The sequence below is a fragment of the Leptodactylus fuscus genome, unplaced genomic scaffold (genome assembly GCF_031893055.1).
Source record: "Leptodactylus fuscus isolate aLepFus1 unplaced genomic scaffold, aLepFus1.hap2 HAP2_SCAFFOLD_57, whole genome shotgun sequence".
Classification (NCBI taxonomy): domain Eukaryota; kingdom Metazoa; phylum Chordata; class Amphibia; order Anura; family Leptodactylidae; genus Leptodactylus; species Leptodactylus fuscus.
Genome location: NW_027440600.1, coordinates 332,023 through 356,999, shown reverse-complemented (window position 1 = coordinate 356,999; position 24,977 = coordinate 332,023). Strand labels below are relative to the sequence as shown.

General features: G+C 41.5%; 1 protein-coding gene across 1 annotated transcript in view; it reads right to left on the bottom strand.

The window, feature by feature from the left end:
• Window positions 1-201: 201 nt before the first annotated feature.
• LOC142188595 (NACHT, LRR and PYD domains-containing protein 12-like) overlaps window positions 202-24,977 on the bottom strand; it is a 336,901-nt gene continuing 312,125 nt past the window's right edge. Inside the window, exons 13-15 of the mRNA XM_075261889.1 lie at window positions 7,124-7,294; window positions 5,591-5,761; window positions 202-289 (exon numbers count right to left, since the gene is read on the bottom strand). Coding sequence (XP_075117990.1) covers window positions 202-289; window positions 5,591-5,761; window positions 7,124-7,294 — 430 coding nt within the window. The remainder of the gene's footprint in view (window positions 290-5,590; window positions 5,762-7,123; window positions 7,295-24,977) is intronic.

The window sequence follows — 24,977 nt, the reverse complement described above, 5'->3', positions numbered from 1 at the left end:
TCCCATAAATAAAGGGATCTGCAAATCTACCCATAAGAAGATTAGTATAGCTCAGGGAAAATCTGGTGCCCATAAGATGCCCATTGTTAGAAGAAAGCTCCGTATTATAGACATCCCATATGTCCTGCATGTACTAGGGCTTCTGCACGTGCACAGTAGTAATGTCCTGTTATCTGCTCAGCACATGCACACTCGGCCTCTTCAGTAAGTTATGTCCATATTTAGATTGAGTCTTTTTACATTTCTTATTTCTTCCTTCTCCTCCTCAGACAATTCATTGAACTCCAGACTAGAACATAAAACAGACCATATAGTATCAGTGACCTTATACTGGGAGGACTTTCATAAAAACTCAGAATAGTGAATTAATCGGATCAGGATGAATCTGTATAATCTGAACACATTTTTAAAGCTTTTTTTTTTAAATAAAGAAGCTGAGATAAGCTGCTGCAAGAGCAGTATAATATAGTATGTGAACATAAATTCATAACAGTTGTGAAGCCATGTCATTTACCAGGAAAAAAGTAGCCGATGTGTTAAGTGAGGTAACAAACTATCTACGTGCCAAATTTCATTCAAATCCATTCAGTCGTTTTTGCGTGATTGACTAACAAACATCCAAACTTTCACATTTACAATATTATTAGGATAGGAGGAGGACTAGTGGAGCACAGTATATAGAATTATAGGAGAGGACTAGTGGAGCACAGTATATAGAATTATAGGAGGAGAACTAGGGGAGCACAGTATATAGAATTATAGGAGGAGAACTAGGGGAGCACAGTATATAGAATTATAGGAGGAGGACTAGTGGAGCACAGTATATAGAATTATAGGAGAGGACTAGTGGAGCACAGTATATAGAATTATAGGAGAGGACTAGTGGAGCACAGTATATAGAATTATAGGAGGAGGACTAGTGGAGCACAGTATATAGAATTATAGGAGAGGACTAGTGGAGCACAGTATATAGAATTATAGGAGGAGAACTAGGGGAGCACAGTATATAGAATTATAGGAGGAGGACTAGTGGAGCACAGTATATAGAATTATAGGAGAGGACTAGTGGAGCACAGTATATAGAATTATAGGAGGAGAACTAGGGGAGCACAGTATATAGATTTATAGGAGGAGGGCTAGTGGAGCACAGTATATAGAATTATAGGAGGAGGACTAGTGGAGCACAGTATATAGAATTATAGGAGAGGACTAGTGGAGCACAGTACATAGAATTATAGGAGGAGGACTAGTGGAGCACAGTATATAGAATTATAGGAGGAGGACTAGTGGAGCACAGTATATAGAATTATAGGAGAGGACTAGTGGAGCACAGAATATAGAATTATAGGAGAGGACTAGTGGAGCACAGTATATAAAATTATAGGAGGAGGACTAGTGGAGCACAGTATATAGATTTATAGGAGAGGACTAGTGGAGCACAGTATATAGGATTATAGGAGAGGACTAGTCTGGAGCACAGTATATAGAATTATAGGAGAGGACTAGTGGAGCACAGTTTATAGAATTATAGGAGGAGGACTAGTGGAGCGCAGTATATAGAATTATAGGAGGAGGACTAGTGGAACACAGTATATAGAATTATAGGAGGAGGACTAGTGGAGCACAGTATATAGAATAATAGGGGAGGACTAGTGGAGCACAGTATATAGAATTATAGGAGAGGACTAGAGGAGCAAAGTATATAGAATTATAGGAGAGGACTAGTGGAGCACAGTATATAGAATTATAGGAGGAGGACTAGTGGAGCACAGTATATAGAATTATAGGAGGAGGACTAGTGGAGCACAGTATATAGAATAATAGGAGAGGACTAGTGGAGCACAGTATATAGAATTATAGGAGAGGACTAGTGGAGCACAGTATATAGAATTATAGGAGAGGACTAGAGGAGCACAGTATATAGAATTATAGGAGAGGACTAATGGAGCACAGTATATAGAATTATAGGAGGAGGACTAGTGGAGCACAGTATATAGAATTATAGGAGGAGGACTAGTGGAGCACAGTATATAGAATGATAGGAGAGGACTAGTGGAGCACAGTATATAGAATTATAGAAGAGGACTAGTGGAGCACAGTATATAGAATTATAGGAGGAGGACTAGTGGAGCACAGTATATAGAATTATAGGAGGAGGACTAGTGGAGCACAGTATATAGAATAATAGGAGAGGACTAGTGGAGCACAGTATATAGAATTATAGGAGAGGACTAGTGGAGCACAGTATATAGAATTATAGGAGAGGACTAGAGGAGCACAGTATATAGAATTATAGGAGAGGACTAATGGAGCACAGTATATAGAATTATAGGAGGAGGACTAGTGGAGCACAGTATATAGAATTATAGGAGGAGGACTAGTGGAGCACAGTATATTGAATAATAGGAGAGGACTAGTGGAGCACAGTATATAGAATAATAGGAGAGGACTAGTGGAGCACAGTATATAGAATTATAGGAGGAGGACTAGTGGAGCACAGTATATAGAATTATAGGAGGAGGACTAGTGGAGCACAGTATATAGAATAATAGGAGAGGACTAGTGGAGCACAGTATATAGAATTATAGGAGAGGACTAGTGGAGCACAGTATATAGAATTATAGGAGAAGGACTAGTCTGTAGCACAGTATATAGAATTATAGGAGGAGGACTAGTGGAGCACAGTATATAGAATAATAGGAGAGGACTAGTGGAGCACAGTATATAGAATTATAGGAGAGGACTAGTGGAGCACAGTATATAGAATTATAGGAGAAGGACTAGTCTGTAGCACAGTATATAGAATTATAGGAGAGGACTAGTGGAGCACAGTTTATAGAATTATAAGAGGAGGACTAGTGGAGCACAGTATATAGAATTATAGGAGGAGGACTAGTGGAGCACAGTATATAGAATTATAGGAGGAGGACTAGTGGAGCACAGTATATAGAATTATAGGAGAGGACTAGTGGAGCACAGTATATAGAATTATAGGAGAGGACTAGTGGAGCGCAGTATATCGAATTATAGGAGAGGACTAGTGGAGCGCAGTATATAGAATTATAGGAGAGGACTAGTGGAGCACAGTATATAGAATTATAGGAGAAGGACTAGTGGAGCACAGTTTATAGAATTAGAGGAGATGACTAGTGAACCACAGTATATAGAATTATAGGAGAGGACTAGTGGAGCACAGTATATAGAATTATAGGAGGAGGACTAGTGGAGCACAGTATATAGAATTATAGGAGAGGACTAGTGGAGCACAGTATATAGAATTATAGGAGGAGGACTAGTGGAGCACAGTTTATAGAATTATAGGAGAGGACTAGTGGAGCACAGTATATAGAATTATAGGAGAGGACTAGTGGAGCACAGTTTATAGAATTATAAGAGGAGGACTAGTGGAGCGCAGTATATCGAATTATAGGAGAAGGACTAGTGGAGCGCAGTTCATAGAACTACAGGACAGAAGACTAGTCTGGAGCACAGTTTAGTCATATTTAAACAATCTTTGGTCTTATTCACACAGTGAAAAATCCATTATTTCATTCATTATAAGCAGATAAGTGGGCTCGGTCAGAAAAGAAAAACTGAGCAAAGTTAATGAATTATTTTTTTCATTGACAGTTAAATGACACAAAACATAAGACACACAACCATTAGATCCATTACAAATAGCAGTGGTGTGTGCATAAGACCTTACATAGATAGGTGAAAAAATCTGCCTGGACAGCAGAGATGCTCAGTACTGTACTGTGTGACTGCAGTGTTCACTGGGTGTATACAATAGACTGGCCAGGTGACCCTTTCATTGCCAATAGTCTCATTTTATTGTCTTCTTTGTAACCATGGATTATTTTAAAGGGGTTGTACAATCTCAAGGATCCTATCTATACTGGTAGTTTATGTAAATTGAAGCCTTTTGCTGAATATATTGCTTTAGAAATTCTGCTTTGTTTGCCTGCTATATTAATTTATTTCTTTCAATGCTTACACTGCGTTGTACAATCCATTCAGATAATTGCAATTTGCTGATAAATCCTAGTCTTATCTCTTTAAGTAAACACACAGAAAACACAGAGTCCTTTTTGTACAAGAATCTGCAGATTTTCTGACCTGCAGAAGTGTTGTTTGTCCCGTTCAGCAGGAGGGAAGTGAATGGAGAGAAATACAGGAAGTAAGAAGCAGACACTGCACGCAGCCAGGCTGATACACTGAGATGGGAGAACCCCTTTAAATTAAAATGTCAGATTTGGCATTACTATTAGTTTATTTTGCTTCACTATTATCTATGACTGTCAATAGAATGTCTTACATTGGTTTTACTGATACACATATATATGTGGTTGACAAGCAGATACAGATAAAGTACAATATAATACATAAAAAAAATGGAGATAAAATGTAGAAAAAGAAACAATACCAAAAAAAGTCTGTAGTTGTTCCAGATCTCAGGGAACATGCTTCAATATGTAGTTGCAACCTGTTTACATGGCTTGCAGAAGTAGAACTACCTTGTCTATTTAGGAGAGACACTATAAGGCTCCCCAGTCTCTTCCCAGAATGATGTCATTAGCGATAGAAGTCCAGCCCTCCATCCTTGAAACCAAATAACTAAGAACAGTCATAATTCCTCACCATATGATAATAGGGTCAGGTCAGTGGTATAATGGGGTTCGTAGTGAGGTCCCCATCATGTAGACACTAAGGATGGCACTTCAATCCCACTTTTTGGTAATGATTTCAGTGTCTGGATCTTTCCCCTCCCCTCAACACTAGCGAGTTTGGACTTGGAGCATTCGGGTCTGCCTGGCGCACCTGAGGAATTTACCAGTTCAACTGTGGCATGTCCTTCTAGGCAAATATTACCAGAAAACCATATCTCCTTTGAAGTCTGACCCAGAGACAACCGATCTGGGTGATGTGTGTTCAGAGCTCTATCATCATCCCACTCCAGGATGTCCCCAGGCTGGGATAATGAGGTGAGCACAGGTATGCTAATGGTGCTAGGCATGACATAACAAAAGGCTGTGATTGCAGAGCAGACAGGCCACATCCCCCGCATTTAAACAGGTTTTGTTATCAGGCACCCTCAGCAATCTGTATATGACAAGCCTGGCCAGGTAATAACTCGCTAAGGCCAAATACATAATTGTAAAATACATATCTGGGAGTCTCTTATCCTCACATTGCCCTACCACTTAGACGATTCCACTACATTTCTTCAACTGATGGTAATGGAGAATACCTAGTGGACAGGGACAATACATAGCTTTCATTGCCCACTTGCTAAAGATCTGGAGCGGTAGTGCCCACTGCTCAGAAGCACACCAGGATCAGGTACTGGTACTGACTCCTCCCCATGGATACATGCACAGGTTTAAAACCAGGAAGGACCCATCTTCCCCCTCAGGTTCCTCTTCACCAGACCACTTCCCACCTTCAACTTAACAAGGGCAAGCCATTGCTTTTCTGCAGTAAGGTGAAGCACACATTGTGTGGCATGGTGGCACATGCTGAAGCATTAGTTTGAGCAGCAGAAGGCGGTGAATGATTACTGAATCCTGTACACATCTCTTATACTCACTGTAATGTCTCTATCCTGCAGGCTGGACTGGACAGAGCGGCCATCAAGTCACTGAAGTGAGGACCGGACAGATGGTTATAGGACAGGCCAAGTATCTTCAGGGACCGGTTATTCCATATTACAGAGGCCAATTGGGTGCAGGAAGTGTCTGGGAGATTATTCATCTCCAAACTATAAGAATAAGATATATAAAATCTACATATTGCAAAGTGCAGGTTTTATTCAAATTCATTAATGTCGTCACTAGAATCCATGCCATGTCTTGGAAGTCAGGAATTTTGGAAAATATACATGTCATGTCCTCCGATACCAAATTGTTTTACTGATTATATAAAAACCTTTCTCCCTGGGTGAAGCTCTTGAACCTCCCATCTGGCTTTGGAATAAAGAAATTCCTGAATTAAAAACATATCCCTTGTGACGTTCTGGAATATTCTCTATAGTTTAGCCATGAACTATTGGATTTGTAGACCAAGAAACCTGAACAGAATAATGTCATTGGGAAACACAAATTCCAGTCTGCCCCCTACTGGTATATCTATGGCATCAGAATTTGACTCACTGGCTCCTTGGAATTAGAGACAATGTTGCTCTGAATTCTTAGTACTGGTTAGACTGAGAAGATTCTCTAGGTTGGTATCTGGTTGTTGTTGGTGCCTTGGAAGGAGGGTCAAACAACGTTACAGTAGAATGTTTGTCTTCTTCTTCTAGAGCCTACTGGTAAGGATTTGTCTTTCTTGTTGGAAAGGCTTTTCATTAGCTCATTGAGCTTAATACCAAACATTGTCCTGGATCCCGCTGATATAGGGCCAAACATCCGGCTGACAACCTCACATTATGTTCTGCACCATCACACAGAAAGTCTGATTCCAGCGATATGGATTTAAAGGATCTAAGGAGGGCGTCTCAAAGGAATCCTTCACAGCTAAAAATGAATAAGCGAGGATAACAATGTCCAAAGCTAAGGAGACTCTGGCATAAGCAGAACTGGCCATATATTGGTCATATTAAGGTGCAATAAGTTGTGTGGTCCATAAGATTCACTAACCGTGCAGTGTGTTCAGATGGGACAAATGTGCATTTTGTAGATTTCACAAGACGAGCTCACTCCTCTATAAGTGATATAATAAATATAGGGAATACGACAGTTCTGTAGTGCAGAGGTGCTCGGAGAGGGGCTCAGTCCCTGTTAGGGTGCATTCACACGGTGTAATGTGCCGCGTGATGTGGCACGTGTACGCCGCGTAACCCTTTGCGTGCCGTACATGCTCCCATTCATTTCAATGGGAGCGGGGATCGTATGCGCCTTGCTAGTTTGCGGCCGTGAATAAATGCACGCATATGTCTCAATGTTCATGATTACAAATGTCTGGATATAGGAGTATCCAAACTGCTCATACTTCTGGTTTTTTTTTTTGTATGTTTTTTCTTTAACCTGATTGAGAAGCTATCAGTCAGGGGCCCGTTCATGGTCAGAGATCCCCATACCATAAAACCCCCATATCTCCTCCTGTACACATCTCTTATACTCACTGTAATTCCTGTATCCTGCAGTCTGGACTGGACAGAGCAGCCATCAAGTCACTGAAGTTAGGACCGAACAGATGGTTAATAGACAGGTCAAGTCTCTTCAGGGACTGGTTATTCCTTATCACAGAGGCCAACTGGGTGCAGCAAGTGTCTGGGAGATTATTCTTACTCAACCTGTAAGAAAGTGGGTGAAGGGTATACAAAGCATTAAAGGGTCTCTGTCATTTGGAAAAGTCATTTTTAGATAATCCCATACTTGCATAGCCTTTAGAAAGGCTATTCCACACCTACCTTTTGTATGTAAATTTCCTCAGCAGTTTTGAATGAGCCCATCTTTATTCATATGCTAATTAGCTTCCAGCGTCCACTAGAAGTATCTATCAGTGAGCCCTGTCTGCTGTGTGTGTGAGAGCAGGGAGAGGAGTCGTCACCATCAGCAGCCTTCCCTGCTCACACACACACAGCAGACAGTGCTCACTGATACTTCCGGTGGATGCTGGAGGATAATTAGCATATGAATAAAAATGGATTAATTCAAAAACTGCTGAGGGGATATACAAACAAAAGGTACGTGTGGAATAGCCTATCATTATGGTTTTAGTCACTTGTCCCAGAAACAGATTGTCTTAGTAGTTGATAGAAGGGGCTGACTGTGGCCTATTCTGACAGCTGGAGATACCTCTTCTCTTTTTACATATAGGGCTACTTGTAAGATTTGTACTTTAAACTGCTCCGCATCTGCAGACAAAAAGCATCTTTAGTTCTGGTTACTTTAGTTTTCAGGTCCAGTCCATTCAGTATGAATTTCGGTTGAATAAATATATCACCAAAAATGGGGCCCAAAATCTCTATAGGCCTAGATCCAGCTGTTGCCCTAGCCCTTTTATCAAATCGCGACTTGTTAGCATCAAGAGCTCTTTCATGAGGATGACCAGCTGTGTCTTTAAAGAACATTCCCGCCGTAAACTGCAACGATAGCGCTTGCACATTGTAATTTAAAATAGTCTCTATGTACGCTCTATAGCTGTACAAACTGAGTGTGAAATAAGTCTGTCGCCGAGCGTCTGTTACGGTTCTGTGTGTATATATAAAATAATAATTAACACAAACAGAACTGCTAAACTGCAGGGGGGCCACACGGTGGCTCAGTCGTTAGCACTGCAGCCTTGCAGCACTGGAGTCCTGGTGTTCAAATCCCACCAAGGGCATAAAACTATCTGCAAGGAGTTTGTATGTTCTCCCCGTGTTTGCATGGATTTCCATCCCATATTCCAAAGACATACTGATAGGGAAAAATGTGCATTGTGAACTCTATGTGGGGCTCACAATCTACATTTAAAAAAAAAAAACTGCTAAACTGCAGAACACTGCAATGAGGTCCACAAGCCCCAGGGGAAGGTGCGGCCGTGTGCCTGAAAAGCTAACCACCAGTTAACTGCACTGGCAGTGATGTTGTGCGGCACTAATGTGAACAGGTTGCAAGAGACTCTCTCCAGTTAACTTCACTGGGAAAGCATGCCTGTGTATAGCAGTTTGAGTGAAGCGAAATGAAGCCTTGCAAGATGCACCTGCTAATTACAGCAGAGGAACCAGGCTCTAGCATATGCTTCACTCTGCTACACCAACAAGACTGCCAGGGGTTAACTTCACTCCTGGTCAGTCACACAAAAAACTCTTTAAACCTGCTAGGAGCTGCAAAGCAATTTAGACAGGGGATAGGCTTAACTGATTCCCACTGGCAGAGCCAAGGAATCCTAACTTAGTCCCTAGACAACGCCTGCCATTAACTGGAACCTGGCCCTAATCTCCAGTCTCAAGGTAATTCAGTCAAAGTGTGAGTACCGGGCGGGCGTCGGCTCACACTATATAAAGGCTAGTCCATGCCCAACAGGGGCAGTGGCATGACGTCACCGATCATGCTCAGTATGGCAAAAATGGGACTTAGCCTCTGAGTGGCCCCAAAATGTCTGAGCATGCTCAGAAGGGAAAGAATGGCACTTAGCCTCTGAGCGGCTCCAAAATGTCTGTGCATGCTCAGTGGGCCGAAAGCTGGACTTAGACTCCAGACACTTCCCTGCGCAACGCCAAGGGCGAGGTTTGGATTGGCCTGCAGGTGGCGCTATGCGCTAGACGGGAGGCCTGCGGGACCTGATCCTAACATTGTCATGTCTGTCTGGCTGAAAAGCATGGCGATTGGATAATTAACCAATCCAACATTAGCGTCAGTGGGAATAGCCGTATTGTCCGCCTTCACAATACGACAGTTGATATACAAGAGTGTGTTGTTCAGTTCGAAGAAAACCAACGGGGCACTGTCGGAAAGAGCCGCTATGGGTTGTACCTCTAAAAAGAGCGATTTTTCTATGCTTGTCTGCGTCGGGGTAAATCAAAAATATCTAGTTCCGATTTGATGCACTCCACTGAACCATCGTGTCTAAAAGCCATATTATTTCACTAAAAGATGTTGTCTCCAGCCGGTCTAACAACTCTCTGGCGGCGGCGTCTTTTACGGTCATGGTTTTTATTCTTGAGAACGGATAAAAATGAGGCCCCATGCTTTCTTTTACAGTTTTTTTTTTCACCACATAAACTAGGCCCGAGTCGCTCTGTTCTTTTGGCTCCTGGTTTAATTTATCCATCACAGCGGATGATATACTTGTGACTGCGTCTTTAGCGATATTTCTGGCTGCCGTTTTTACATGCGGTTTCACAAGTGCAAGGCCTTGTTTGAAAAGAGGCATGGCCCCTCTAAAAAGACTGTGAAACAGACCGGCTAGACCAGCCCCGTACATATACTCATTGCCCATGAAACCTTCTAATGCATTTCCAGCCTGATTAACGTAGTAGCGGGCATACACACCAGGATCGCAGTACACCCTCTGGGACAGCATTTTAGCGTGTCACCTCCTTGCATGGTGTGAAATGCAATTGTACAATGCTCTTACCGCACTTGAATTTAACAGGTCGCGCCTGATCATTTAAAATTGAAATTGTAATGGAGTCGAAGTGCTGCTTATACACCGGGATATATTCGGGGGTCGTGTACCATAATGTGACAATTTAGTTTTTTTTTTTCCAGCAATCTCTACAGTTCTTAAAAGTTGAACGTAACTGTCACCCACCAACTGATGTTGTATGATGTCGCTGTTAACGTACAGCATGTAAAATCCGTCTTTTCTATCAGCATACTGTTCCCATCTGCCTGCATGCTTTTCAGTCTCAGAATCATTAAAACAGCATGGTAACCCAAAAATATTAGACAACTTGCACCCTAGTTCGAATCGTATTGTACGTGATGTGGGGATCCTCACAGTACCCCTTATTTCATCATAGCGGAGCCTAAAGTTTTCATTATTTAGCTTTAGTTTTTTTATCTCGTCATTCAGAGTTGAATTTAATTCTTCTACACTGGAGAAGTACCGCGGGTTTAAAAACTGCTCTGAGAGTTCGTCACCTGTTTTAGCGATAAAAAAAAAGTTCGCCTCCCACGGTTCAAAGGTATTCCACGTATGAGGATATTGAATTTCAGTCAGGGCTACTTCAAAGGGACTCGAGAAATGGAGAGGCCTCGCTAATTTCGTTGTGAAAGTAGATATTGTATTTTCAGGGTAGCGTTATATAAAAGGATCCAGATTCCATAATTTATATAGAACTCAGCTGATTAATCCAAGAATTGAAAGATGGCAGGTAACCTAGCCACTTTATGAAAAAATTAGTTTCACCCTCACGCGTCTCTTCTTCAGTATCTTTTCTATTCTGTAGACGCGGTCAGCATTGGCCGGTATCTTCTGCAATATGTCTTTGTAAAACAAACCTTCTATTGGATCATTTGCTAAATCAATGAGTTTCTACATAGGTTTTTGAAGTCTTGTGTCAACGCCCGAGATGACAAAAATCTCCTCCGTGTAAGACTGTTCATACCCTTTAGCGAAAGAACCTTTATACTGCGTTATGCGAACATTGTCACCTAATTTTAATGTCTATCTATTCGGTTTAAGAGTCGCGCATTTGCCATATATGGTCCTCCATATTCTTAATGAATTGTCTTTTGTTACGTCCGCAGGTCTGCAGCGAATTGTACTGTAGTATGTGTGATTATAGCTGTATAAAAATTATTTAGTTTGTCAATATATCGATGCGTATTGCGGCTATTTAAAAACCGCCATATTTTTGTTTTTAACGTTCTGTTAAGTATTAACATTAAAGAGGCTTTGATGCTGTTTGTAATAAAAAATGGTGGCTATTGCGCTCTTGATAGAGACGCTTCATAGCGTTGCTCACGACCTCTGTCTGTAGTTTATGAGGCACGCAGCGATCATTCTTGAAAAATCAATTCAAAAGCTTTGGCTACAGAAACACCCGTCTTATTTTTCAAGGGTACTTCCCAGGCGTATTTTGACAGCACGTCAACAACTACCAGTAGGTACTTTATACTTTTTTTTTTTTTTCTTTGGCGTAGTTTGAAAGATCGCAAAGATCCGACTGTGTCAGGACTTGAACCCAGGGACTTCAGTGTCCCTGGCGGCAGCTCTGCAAACTGAGCTATTCAGCCTCTTGGACAGCTCCAGTGCTGATCCGAGCCTAGTTCCCGCTGGCTCTAATTCCAGTTCCTGCCTCTCTGGTTTGCTTCACCCTGTTCTCTGATTGTGCTTCCTATTTAAGCCCAGCCTTGGACTTCCTGCTTTGCGAGATTATTGTGCTCTGTATGTGATCAAGCTTCCTTACTGCCCTGCTGCTGACTCAGACGCTCACCTCACCTCACCTCACCTCACCTCACCTCGTGTACTGACTACTGGCCTGTTCCTGACCACGGTATTTGCTCTCTCCTCCAACTCTGACGCTCACCTCGTGTACCGACCTCTGGCTTTCCCTTCTGACGATTCCTTGGACTCTGATTCGGCACCTCACCGCTTGACTGTTACCGAACCCTTGGCTAGCTCCCGACCACGTTTTCAGCCTTACAAGTAAGTCTCCATCCAGGACTCCAAACCAGACCCAAAACCGTTACAGACTGCCACTGGGAATCAATATCTGAGACCATATCGGTATTCCTCATAAATGTCTTTCTTGCCGGCTTATGGAGTGTATAAATCGGCTGGGTTATTAACCACGATGCAACAGTCGACCTCTTTATACCGTGTTTTTTAACAGATCTGTATAAACTCTCTATGCCATCAAAAGATCCGGGGGCTTTAGGAATAAAATATATCTTATCCAAATATCTTTCAGACGGCGTTGTCAGCATGATGTATCGATTGAGATTTTATATCATCCATAACTATTATATACGTGTGTACTAACAATGTTTTATACACAGTTTAGAGTATAGTGTTCTAATCTATTGATAAGGTTAATTGCTTCCATGTGTGGTGTGCTGGACGTTTGACCAGTCCCCTCAACAACATCCCTAGGGGCGCGTCACGTCTGATATAAGGCACAGCTATCTGGTTGGAAACCACACCCCAAACCTCAAGAGGACCTGGATTTCATGTTTTGCGTGCACAAAATTAGTAAGCAGAATTTTAAAACTGCATTGTATCCGTTTGTTATTTATATTTTGTGAGACTAACCCTAATATTTCAAAGTTAACTGTGGATTTTTTTTATCACGACTTATATCTTTTTACACGGCATAGGCATATTGTAACCGCATCTTATAAAAATGTATTGAAACGTCTTTATTTTCTCACGCATTATTTATGTATATACGAGTAGAGTGTTTATATCGGTCTTGCGTGCACAAAATTAGTAAGCAGTATGTAAAAATTGTATTGTATCCTTTCGTTACATATATTTTGAGAGACTAGCCGCTAATATTTCAAAGTTAGCGCGTAACCTGCCTGGTGTAGCAAACCGATTTTAATAAAATATTCATTTTAGATGTCGCAACAGAATGAAGTCGGTTTTCAACATCTGCTTGCCAGTATAACAAAATCTCAACTCAGTAAATAGAATTTATTTACAGTCTTATGCTTTTGCGTGCACACACACACACACACACACATACATACACACACACATACACTCACCGGCCACTTTATTAGGTACACCTGTCCAACTGCTCGTTAACACTTAATTTCTAATCAGCCAATCACATGGCGGCAACTCAGTGCATTTAGGCATGTAGACATGGTCAAGACAATCTCCTGCAGTTCAAACCGAGCATCAGTATGGGGAAGAAAGGTGATTTGAGTGCCTTTGAACGTGGCATGGTTGTTGGTGCCAGAAGGGCTGGTCTGAGTATTTCAGAAACTGCTGATCTACTGGGATTTTCACGCACAACCATCTCTAGGGTTTACAGAGAATGGTCCGAAAAAGAAAAAACATCCAGTGAGCGGCAGTTCTGTGGGGGGCGGAAATGCGTTGTTGATGCCAGAGGTCAGAGGAGAATGGCCAGACTGGTTCGAGCTGATAGAAAGGCAACAGTGACTCAAATAGCCACCCGTTACAACCAAGGTAGCCAGAAGAGCATCTCTGAACGCCGCACAGTACGTCCAACTTTGAGGCTACAGATGGGCTACAGCAGCAGAAGACCACACCGGGTGCCACTCCTTTCAGCTAAGAACAGGAAACTGAGGCTACAATTTGCACAAGCTCATCGAAATTGGACAATTGAAGATTGGAAAAACATTGCCTGGTCTGATGAGTCTCGATTTCTGCTGCGACATTCGGATGGTAGGGTCAGAATTTGGCGTCAACAACATGAAAGCATGGATCCATCCTGCCTTGTATCGGTAACGGTTCAGGCTGGTGGTGGTGGTGTCATGGTGTGGGGAATATTTTCTTGGCACTCTTTGGGCCCCTTGGTACCAATTGAGCATCGTTGCAACGCCAAAGCCTACCTGAGTATTGTTGCTGACCATGTCCATCCCTTTATGACCACAATGTACCCAACATCTGATGGCTACTTTCAGCAGGATAATGCAATGCCATGTCATAAAGCTGGAATCATCTCAGACTGGTTTCTTGAACATGACAATGAGTTCACTGTACTCCAATGGCCTCCACAGTCACCAGATCTCAATCCAATAGAGGAGCATCTTTGGGATGTGGTGGAACGGGAGATTCGCATCATGGATGTGCAGCCGACAAATCTGCGACTGCAACTGTGTGATGCCATCATGTCAATATGGAGCAAAATCTCTGAGGAATGCTTCCAGCACCTTGTTGTATCTATGCCACGAAGAATTGAGGCAGTTCTGAAGGCAAAAGGGGGTCCAACCCGTTACTAGCATGGTGTACCTAATAAAGTGGCCGGTGAGTGTACATACACACACACACACATACTATACACCATCAATAATCTGTATTCTTTTTTTATAGTGGCGGCTTTTGAGACACCACTTGATGAAAAGGATCTAACCCAGGGGATGGGTGGTGGAACGTCTGGGCAGATCAGCATCACCGATGCTATTTTGGAGCTGTACCTCAACTGTAAATAGTTTTCATAAATGCACATAAGTATGTAACAAAGGCCCCGAATAAGTCTAACAATACTTGGTGATTTATACAGCGCTCAGTTTACCCGATGTTGAGGCTTCAGAGTCGGCATAGAAGATATGTTCTCACGATGGCCAGAAACCCCCCCCACCAGACAACGCATCAGGTAAAAAAATGTACTAGTGTGTATTCCAGCTTAAAACGATAAAATGCATGATTGTAAAATAAGCGCGATATCTATATTCATACATCTCATACCGTGTTCGCAGAGATCAAATTTACTAAATGAAGAGAGAACGTCTTTAAAGAGAACGTACAACAGCCGCCCCTGTATAATTGTGAAGGGGCCGGGCCTAGTCACGCTGCTCCGCCTTGTTTTACCCTTAGGTAAATTGTTATATCCGGTGGTTATCCCAAGTATGTTTCAGCGATTGTTTATAATTCGTATATGATACAAAGTCTCATTCTCTTTTAGGTAAAAAAGGAAAAGATAAATCGCAGGCATACCACAACCCGTCAAGACATCCGTACAAATCCACACCGATGAAAGACTCAACAGCACGGCCATTTTACCCGCGCGACAATTCTACGCCTTTGTCTAGAGAGTGTGCCCCTGGAAAAAACGACGTTACAGGTAAATCATGCCACAAGCGGTGAATTGCACTTACCATGCTGGAGGGTTCAACCCTAGCACAATCATTGTTCCCCGGGGAGGGCACCTCTAATATTCCTACAATGTTAGCGATGATCCCTGGAGTGGAGGAAAGCACGCCCGACCAAGACAAGACCGGTAAGCAACAAGTCATACATTCCAACTATAATCAGGTTTGTTACAATCAACACCCACCAAACACACACGCAACACATCTGTAGCACGTAGTGAAAGGCCGCCGCCTTGTAATCAGGGGGAGGGGCCGAGACAATCTCTGGAAACATTGAGCTCTCTGGCTGCTGTATGCCTCTATTTAGCCAATCTGCGAAACAGGCTGACATGCTTAGTAAATACCCACGCAGAATTGTGTTTGTCCATGCCAGGCAAGGATAAAATAATTCAACTCTCTGAATTGCAACAAAATATCACCGATCTGTTTGCTACAAGTACTTCTCCGGCGTAGAAGAATTAATTTTAACTCTGAATGACGAGATCAAAAAACTAAAGCTAAATGATGAAAACTTTAGGCTCCACTATGATGAAATACGGGGTACTGTGAGGATCCCCCCATCACGTACAATATGATTCAAACTAGGGCACAAGTTGTCTAATATTTTTGGGTTACCATGCTGTTTTAATGATTCTTAGACTGAAAGCATGCAGGCAGACGGGAATCGTATCCTAATATAAAAGACGGATATTACACGCTGTACGTCAACAGCGACATCATACAACATCAGTTGGTGGGTGACAGTTACATTCAACTTTTAAGAACTGTAGAAATTGGTGGAAAAAAACCCCAAATTGTCACATTACGCTACATGACCCCACCCCCTCTATATCCCGTTGTGTAAGCAGCACTTCGACTCTATTACATTTTCAATTTTAAACGATAAGGCGCAACCTGTTCAATTCAAGTACGGCAAAAGAATTGTACAATTGCATTTCAATTGCAAGGAGGTGAAACGCTAAAATGATGTCCCAGCATGTGTACGGTGATCCCAGCGTGTATCCCCGCTACTTCGTTAATCAGGTTGGAAATGGGTTAGAAGGTTTCAAGGGCGATGAGTATATGTACGGGGCTGGTCTAACTGGTCTGTTTCGCATTCTTTTCAGGTGGGCCGGTGACTCTTTTCAAACGCGGCCTTGTGCTTGTGAAACCGGATGTAAAAAACGGCAGCCAGAAATGTAGCTAAAGACGCAGTCACAAGTGTATCATCGGCTGTGATGGATAAATTAAACCAGGAGTCAAAAGATCAGAGTGACTTGGGCCTAGTTTATGCTGTGAAAAAACCTGGTAAAAGAAAACACAGCAGCTCATTTCCACCCGTGCTCAAGATTATAAACCATGCCCGTAAAAGACGCCACCGCCAGAGAGTTGTTAGACCCACCGGACACGACATCTTTTACTGAAATAATATGGCTTTTATACACAACGGTTCTCTGGAGTGCACCAAATTGGAACTAGATATTTTAGATTTACCCCCGACGCAGACAAGCATAGAAAAATCGCTCTTTATAGAGGTACAACCCATAGTGGCTCTTGCGGACAATGCCCCGTTGGAGTTCTTCATTTCAGGCAGCGGGGAATATTATTACAACCTGATCAACACGCTACTGTACATTACCTGCCGTATTGTGAAGGCGGACAATACAGCTATTCCCGCGGACGCTAAGGTTGGATTGATTAATTATTCAATCGCCGCGCTTTTCAGCCAGACGGACGTGACGCTCGGATAATTTGTACAGCTATAGAGCATACATAGAGACTATTTTAAATTACAGATCGCAAGCGCAGTCGTTGCAGTTCACATCGGGCCTGTTCTATAAAGACACAGCCGGTCACCATCATGAAAGGGCCCTTGAGGGTAATAATTTGGGCTTTGCTAAATGTGCTCGGTATACGGCGCGATCTAGACCTGTACAGATTTTGGGTCCCATTTTTGGTAATATATTTAATCAACCAAAACTCATACTGAATGGTCTGGATCTGAAAATTAAACTAACCAGGAATAAGGACTCCTTTTACCTGATGTCTGCAGATGCTGAACAATTTAAGGTGCAAATCTTATAAGCGGCCCTGTATGTCAAGAGGGTACAAGTATTACCAGCTGTCAGAATCTGACACAGCCAGGCCCTTCTAGAGGCCACAGCGAAATACGCCATTGATAAGGCTCAAACTCTATAGTATTCCTGCCAGAAAGCGTCTTATGAACCAGGAAAATCTGTTTCTGGGGCAGGTGCCTAAAACCGTGATAATAGGCTTTGTTGAGAATGAAGCCTTTAGTGGATCATATAGCCGCAATCCGCTATGCTTACACCACTATAATGTGAATCAAGCGTCGCTTTACCTGGACGGTCAGCAGATTCCCACAAGGCCGTTTCAAAGGGCTTTTGAAACGGATTCTGCGGTCAGGGAGTACGCGGCCCTTCTCCATATTTCAGGCAAGCAGAGAAGTGATAGTGGTTTAGCCATAGACAGAGATGAATTTATAAATGGCTGTACATTTTTTGCATTTGATTTGTCACCGGATCAAGAACCGGGCGGACATTTTTCACTCATTAAAACTGGGAATCTTAGAGCAGAGGTGCACTTTGCAGTGCCAACACCCCACACAGTGAATATGATAGTTTACTCTATACATACAAATATTGTGGAGATTAACAACCGAAGAGAGATCGTGTGTGATTTTTGATTAAACATTCCCTGCCATTTTCAGAAATGAATAGTCTACAGCTTACAATTATCGCTAAATCTGACCCGTATGTGAACCGTATATTTACCGTTGTATTTCTGTGTGACTTTCTACCGGATGAGCCTGTGCTACAGCGACCTGCCGGATGATTTACGTAAACGCAGTTCGCACTGGGTGCTAATTATATTGTATCATGATGCCGCTATATTTTTTGACTCTTATGGATTTTCGCCGGATTTTGAGATGTCCCCTCGGAGCTTTGTCCAGTTTATAGAAAGGAATTGTAAGAGATACATCTATCAAAATAGACAATTACAATCATATAAAACATCCATTTGTGGCGCCTACACCTTGTTCTTTTTATACCATTTAGCCCGGGGTGTCGCTTATAAGAAGGTTTTAGATTTGTTTAATAAAAAATGCTCCCATAATAGTTGAAATGTTTATAATACAATGACTACCTACTATATATACTAAGTGTAAAGCCAGCGGTATATACCAACAGATTTGCAGAGATCATCATTGATCGAGTGAAAATTAAGCGTGAAGAAATCTCCATATGGAAACACTTGTGAATGCCCCGGCTGGAGCAGGTGGCTAGATGTGATACACTCATTGGTTTATACAGTAATGCCTTTGTGTGAATATGGCTATACGTGATGAGATACATTCTGCTGATATAGCTAGGCTATCAGATACATTTTTGAGATAGCTTCTGCTGATATATCTAATTCTCTGATCAGAGAACTAAACTGATCTTCCCGTGCCAAAACACTTCTGCCAGGAAGATCACAACATCATCAATGACATGAAAATCTTGATCTTAAAAGGGAACTTTAAATCAAGGAAACAGCAACTGATTTATGAGTACAAGGCCATGACCCTATTCCTGACGCTGGACAATGGAATTAACATCTCACGTGGGTTTATGTCTTCTTATACAAATCATTAAGACAGCCATTAAGATAACCTGGGATCTGGCAATTGATTGTTTGTTGTTATATGTATATAGTAATAAGCCTCTTCCCCCTCCCCCTCCTGTAATCCTATCCCTATGTGTCCAGTTGTACATAAATATGCAGCCTCTAGAAAGTGTTTAGTTATATCTGAAGAAGAAGCTCAGAGGAAAGCTTCGAAACGTCATATTCTGTCATCATTATGAGTTAGCCATTAAAAAAGGTATCACCTACTGAAGACTTAAAAAGTTTTTTTTTTTTTTTTTTATATTTCATAACCACTGGCTAACACGGTACCAAAACAAACATTTTCCTTTTACACACATATGTAATCTAGCGCCACACCAAGAGACAGCCGAGACCGCATCACATTCGTGACAGAATTCCTTGTGAAGGGAGGGGCTGAGAGAATACATGTCCATTGATTTGGGATGGGAAATTAAACACATTATCAGAGCCGGATCAATTTGACGCTGCCTTCTTGAGCACATCACATTCTTCAACCTTTAGAATGCGCACAGAGGTACCTGTGAAGGGAGGGGTGCGAGGGCACTTGTCCAGGCATGTCTGTGAAGGACAGATGGGGGCGTGGATGGGATATAGGAGGGCGGGGAGACCTGTCACCTTACAAAGGAAAGGGGGCGTAACGGGGTGTGGTGGGGCGGGTTGACGAAAAGTGTTTTGGGAACTAAGGGGCATGGTACCCGTCGCACATCAAAGAATAGGGGCGTGGTAGGGGAGGCTTGACGAAAAGGGTAGATGCTTACCTACTATGGAAAACAGTTTATAGAATTATAGGAGGAGGACTAGTGGAGCACAGTATATAGAATGATAGGAGAGGACTAGTGGAGTACAGTATATAGAATTATAGGAGAGGACTAGTGGAGCACAGTATATAGAATTATAGGAGGACTAGTGGAGTACAGTATATAGAATTATAGGAGAGGACTAGTGGAGCACAGTATATAGAATTATAGGAGAGGACTAGTGGAGCACAGTATATAGAATTATAGGAGAGGACTAGTGGAGCACAGTATATAGAATTATAGGAGGAGGACTAGTGGAGCACAGTATATAGAATTATAGGAGAGGACTAGTGGAGCACAGTATATAGAATTATAGGAGAGGACTAGTGGAGCACAGTATATAGAATTATAGGAGGAGGACTAGTGGAGCACAGTATATAGAATTATAGGAGAGGACTAGTGGAGCACAGTATAAAGTATTATAGGAGAGGAATAGTGGAGCACAGTGTATAGAATTATAGGAGAGGACTAGTGGAGCACAGTATATAGTATTATAGGAGAGGACTAGTGGAGTACAGTATATAGAATTATAGGAGAGGACTAGTGGAGCACAGAATATAGAATGATAGGAGAGGACTAGTGGAGCACAGTATATAGAATTATAGGAAGAGGTCTAGTGGAGCAGAGTATATAGAATTATAGGAGGAGAACTAGTGGAGCACAGTATATAGAATTATAGGAGGAGGACTAGTGGAGCACAGTATATAGAATTATAGGAGGAGGACTAGTGGAGCACAGTATATAGAATTATAGGAGATGACTAGTGGAGCACAGTATAAAGTATTATAGGAGAGGAATAGTGGAGCACAGTGTATAGAATTATAGGAGAGGACTAGTGGAGCACAGTATATAGTATTATAGGAGAGGACTAGTGGAGCACAGTATATAGAATTATAGGAGAGGACTAGTGGAGCACAGTATATAGAATTATAGGAGAGGACTAGTGGAGCAAAGTATATAGAATTATAGGAGAGGACTAGTGGAGTACCATATATAGAATTATAGGAAAAGACTAGTGGAGCACAGTATATAGAATTATAGGAGGAGACTAGTGGAGCACAGTGTATATAATTATAGGAGGAGGACTAGTGGAGCACAGTATATAGAATTATAGGAGAGGACTAGTGGAGCAAAGTATATAGAATTATAGGAGGAGGACTAGTGGAGCACAGTATATAGTATTATAGGAGAGGACTAGTGGAGCACAGTATATAGAATTATAGGAGGAGACTAGTGGAACACAGTGTATAGAATTATAGGAGGAGGACTAGTGGAGCACAGTATATAGAATTATAGGAGGAGACTAGTGGAGCACAGTGTATAGAATTATAGGAGAAGACTAGTGGAGCACAGTATATAGAATTATAGGAGGAGGACTAGTGGAGCACAGTATATAGAATTATAGGAGAGGACTAGTGGAGCACAGTATATAGAATTATAGGAGGAGGACTAGTGGAGCACAGTATATAGAATTATAGGAGAGGACTAGTGGAGCACAGTATATAGAATTATAGTAGGAGGACTAGTGGAGCACAGAATATAGAATTATAGGAGAGGACTAGTGGAGCACAGTATATAGAATTATAGGAGAGGACTAGTGGAGCACAGTATATAGAATTATAGTAGGACTAGTGGAGCACAGTATATAGAATTATAGGAGGAGGACTAGTGGAGCACAGTATATAGAATTATAGGAGGAGGACTAGTGGAGCACAGTATATAGAATTATAGGAGAGGACTAGTGGAGCACAGTATATAGAATTATAGTAGGAGGACTAGTGGAGCACAGAATATAGAATTATAGGAGAGGACTAGTGGAGCACAGTATATAGAATTATAGGAGAGGACTAGTGGAGCATAGTATTATAGGAGGAGGACTACTCTGGAGCACAGTATACAGAACTATAGAAGGAGGACTAGTGGAGCACCATGTATAGAATTATAGGAGAGGACTAGTGGAGCACAGTATATAGAATTATAGTAGGAGGACTAGTGGAGCACAGAATATAGAATTATAGGAGAGGACTAGTGGAGCACAGTATATAGAATTATAGGAGAGGACTAGTGGAACACAGTATATAGAATTATAGGAGGAGGACTAGTGGGGCACAGTATATAGAATTATAGGAGAGGACTAGTGGAGCATAGTATTATAGGAGGAGGACTACTCTGGAGCACAGTATACAGAACTATAGAAGGAGGACTAGTGGAGAACCATATAGAATTATAGGAGGAGGATTATTGGAGCACAGTATATAGAATTATAGGAGAGGACTAGTGGAACACAGTATATAGAATTATAGGAGGAGGACTAGTGGAGCACAGTATATAGAATTATAGGAGGAGGACTAGTGGAGCACAGTATAAAGAATTATAGGAAGAGGACTAGTGGAGCACAGTATATAGAATTATAGGAGAGGACTAGTGGAGTACAGTATATAGAATTATAGGAGAGGACTAGTGGAGCACAGTATATAGAATTATAGGAGAGGACTAGTGGAGCACAGTATATAGAATTATAGGAGAGGACTAGTGGAGCACAGTATATAGAATTATAGGAGAGGACTAGTGGAGCACAGTATATAGAATTATAGGAGGAGGACTAGTGGAGCACAGTATATAGAATTATAGGAGAGGACTAGTGGAGCACAGTATATAGAATTATAGGAGAGGACTAGTGGAGCACAGTATATAGAATTATAGGAGGAGGACTAGTGGAGCACAGTATATAGAATTATAGGAGAGGACTAGTGGAGCACAGTATAAAGTATTATAGGAGAGGAATAGTGGAGCACAGTGTATAGAATTATAGGAGAGGACTAGTGGAGCACAGTATATAGTATTATAGGAGAGGACTAGTGGAGTACAGTATATAGAATTATAGGAGAGGACTAGTGGAGCACAGTATATAGAATTATAGGAGAGGACTAGTGGAGCACAGTATATAGAATTATAGGAGGAGGACTAGTGGAGCACAGTATATAGAATTATAGGAGAGGACTAGTGGAGCACAGTATATAGAATTATAGGAGAGGACTAGTGGAGCACAGTATATAGAATTATAGGAGGAGGACTAGTGGAGCACAGTATATAGAATTATAGGAGAGGACTAGTGGAGCACAGTATAAAGTATTATAGGAGAGGAATAGTGGAGCACAGTGTATAGAATTATAGGAGAGGACTAGTGGAGCACAGTATATAGTATTATAGGAGAGGACTAGTGGAGTACAGTATATAGAATTATAGGAGAGGACTAGTGGAGCACAGAATATAGAATGATAGGAGAGGACTAGTGGAGCACAGTATATAGAATTATAGGAAGAGGTCTAGTGGAGCAGAGTATATAGAATTATAGGAGGAGAACTAGTGGAGCACAGTATATAGAATTATAGGAGAGGACTAGTGGAGCACAGTATATAGAATTATAGGAGGAGGACTAGTGGAGCACAGTATATAGAATTATAGGAGATGACTAGTGGAGCACAGTATAAAGTATTATAGGAGAGGAATAGTGGAGCACAGTGTATAGAATTATAGGAGAGGACTAGTGGAGCACAGTATATAGTATTATAGGAGAGGACTAGTGGAGCACAGTATATAGAATTATAGGAGAGGACTAGTGGAGCACAGTATATAGAATTATAGGAGAGGACTAGTGGAGTACAGTATATAGAATTATAGGAAAAGACTAGTGGAGCACAGTATATAGAATTATAGGAGGAGACTAGTGGAGCACAGTGTATATAATTATAGGAGGAGGACTAGTGGAGCACAGTATATAGAATTATAGGAGAGGACTAGTGGAGCAAAGTATATAGAATTATAGGAGGAGGACTAGTGGAGCACAGTATATAGTATTATAGGAGAGGACTAGTGGAGCACAGTATATAGAATTATAGGAGGAGACTAGTGGAACACAGTGTATAGAATTATAGGAGGAGGACTAGTGGAGCACAGTATATAGAATTATAGGAGGAGACTAGTGGAGCACAGTGTATAGAATTATAGGAGAAGACTAGTGGAGCACAGTGTATAGAATTATAGGAGGAGGACTAGTGGAGCACAGTATATAGAATTATAGGAGGAGGACTAGTGGAGCACAGTATATAGAATTATAGGAGAGGACTAGTGGAGCACAGTATATAGAATTATAGTAGGAGGACTAGTGGAGCACAGAATATAGAATTATAGGAGAGGACTAGTGGAGCACAGTATATAGAATTATAGGAGAGGACTAGTGGAGCATAGTATTATAGGAGGAGGACTACTCTGGAGCACAGTATACAGAACTATAGAAGGAGGACTAGTGGAGCACCATGTATAGAATTATAGGAGAGGACTAGTGGAGCACAGTATATAGAATTATAGTAGGAGGACTAGTGGAGCACCGAATATAGAATTATAGGAGAGGACTAGTGGAGCACAGTATATAGAATTATAGTAGGAGGACTAGTGGAGCACAGAATATAGAATTATAGGAGAGGACTAGTGGAGCACAGTATATAGAATTATAGGAGAGGACTAGTGGAACACAGTATATAGAATTATAGGAGGAGGACTAGTGGGGCACAGTATATAGAATTATAGGAGAGGACTAGTGGAGCATAGTATTATAGGAGGAGGACTACTCTGGAGCACAGTATACAGAACTATAGAAGGAGGACTAGTGGAGAACCATATAGAATTATAGGAGGAGGATTATTGGAGCACAGTATATAGAATTATAGGAGAGGACTAGTGGAGCACAGTATATAGAATTATAGGAGAGGACTAGTGGAACACAGTATATAGAATTATAGGAGGAGGACTAGTGGAGCACAGTATATAGAATTATAGGAGGAGGACTAGTGGAGCACAGTATAAAGAATTATAGGAAGAGGACTAGTGGAGCACAGTATATAGAATTATAGGAGGAGGACTAGTGGAGCACAGTATATAGAATTATAGGAGGAGGACTAGTGGAGCACAGTATAAAGAATTATAGGAAGAGGACTAGTGGAGCACAGTATATAGAATTATAGGAGGACTAGTGGAGCACAGTATATAGAATTATAGGAGGAGGACTAGTGGAGCACAGTATATAGAATTATAGAAAGAGGACTAGTGGAGCACAGTATATAGAATTATAGGAGGAGGACTAGTGGAGCACAGTAAATAGAATTATAGAAGGACTAGTGGAGCACAGTATATAGAATTATAGGAGAGGACTAGTGGAGTACAGTATATAGAATTATAGGAAAAGACTAGTGGAGCACAGTATATAGAATTATAGGAGGAGACTAGTGGAGCACAGTGTATATAATTATAG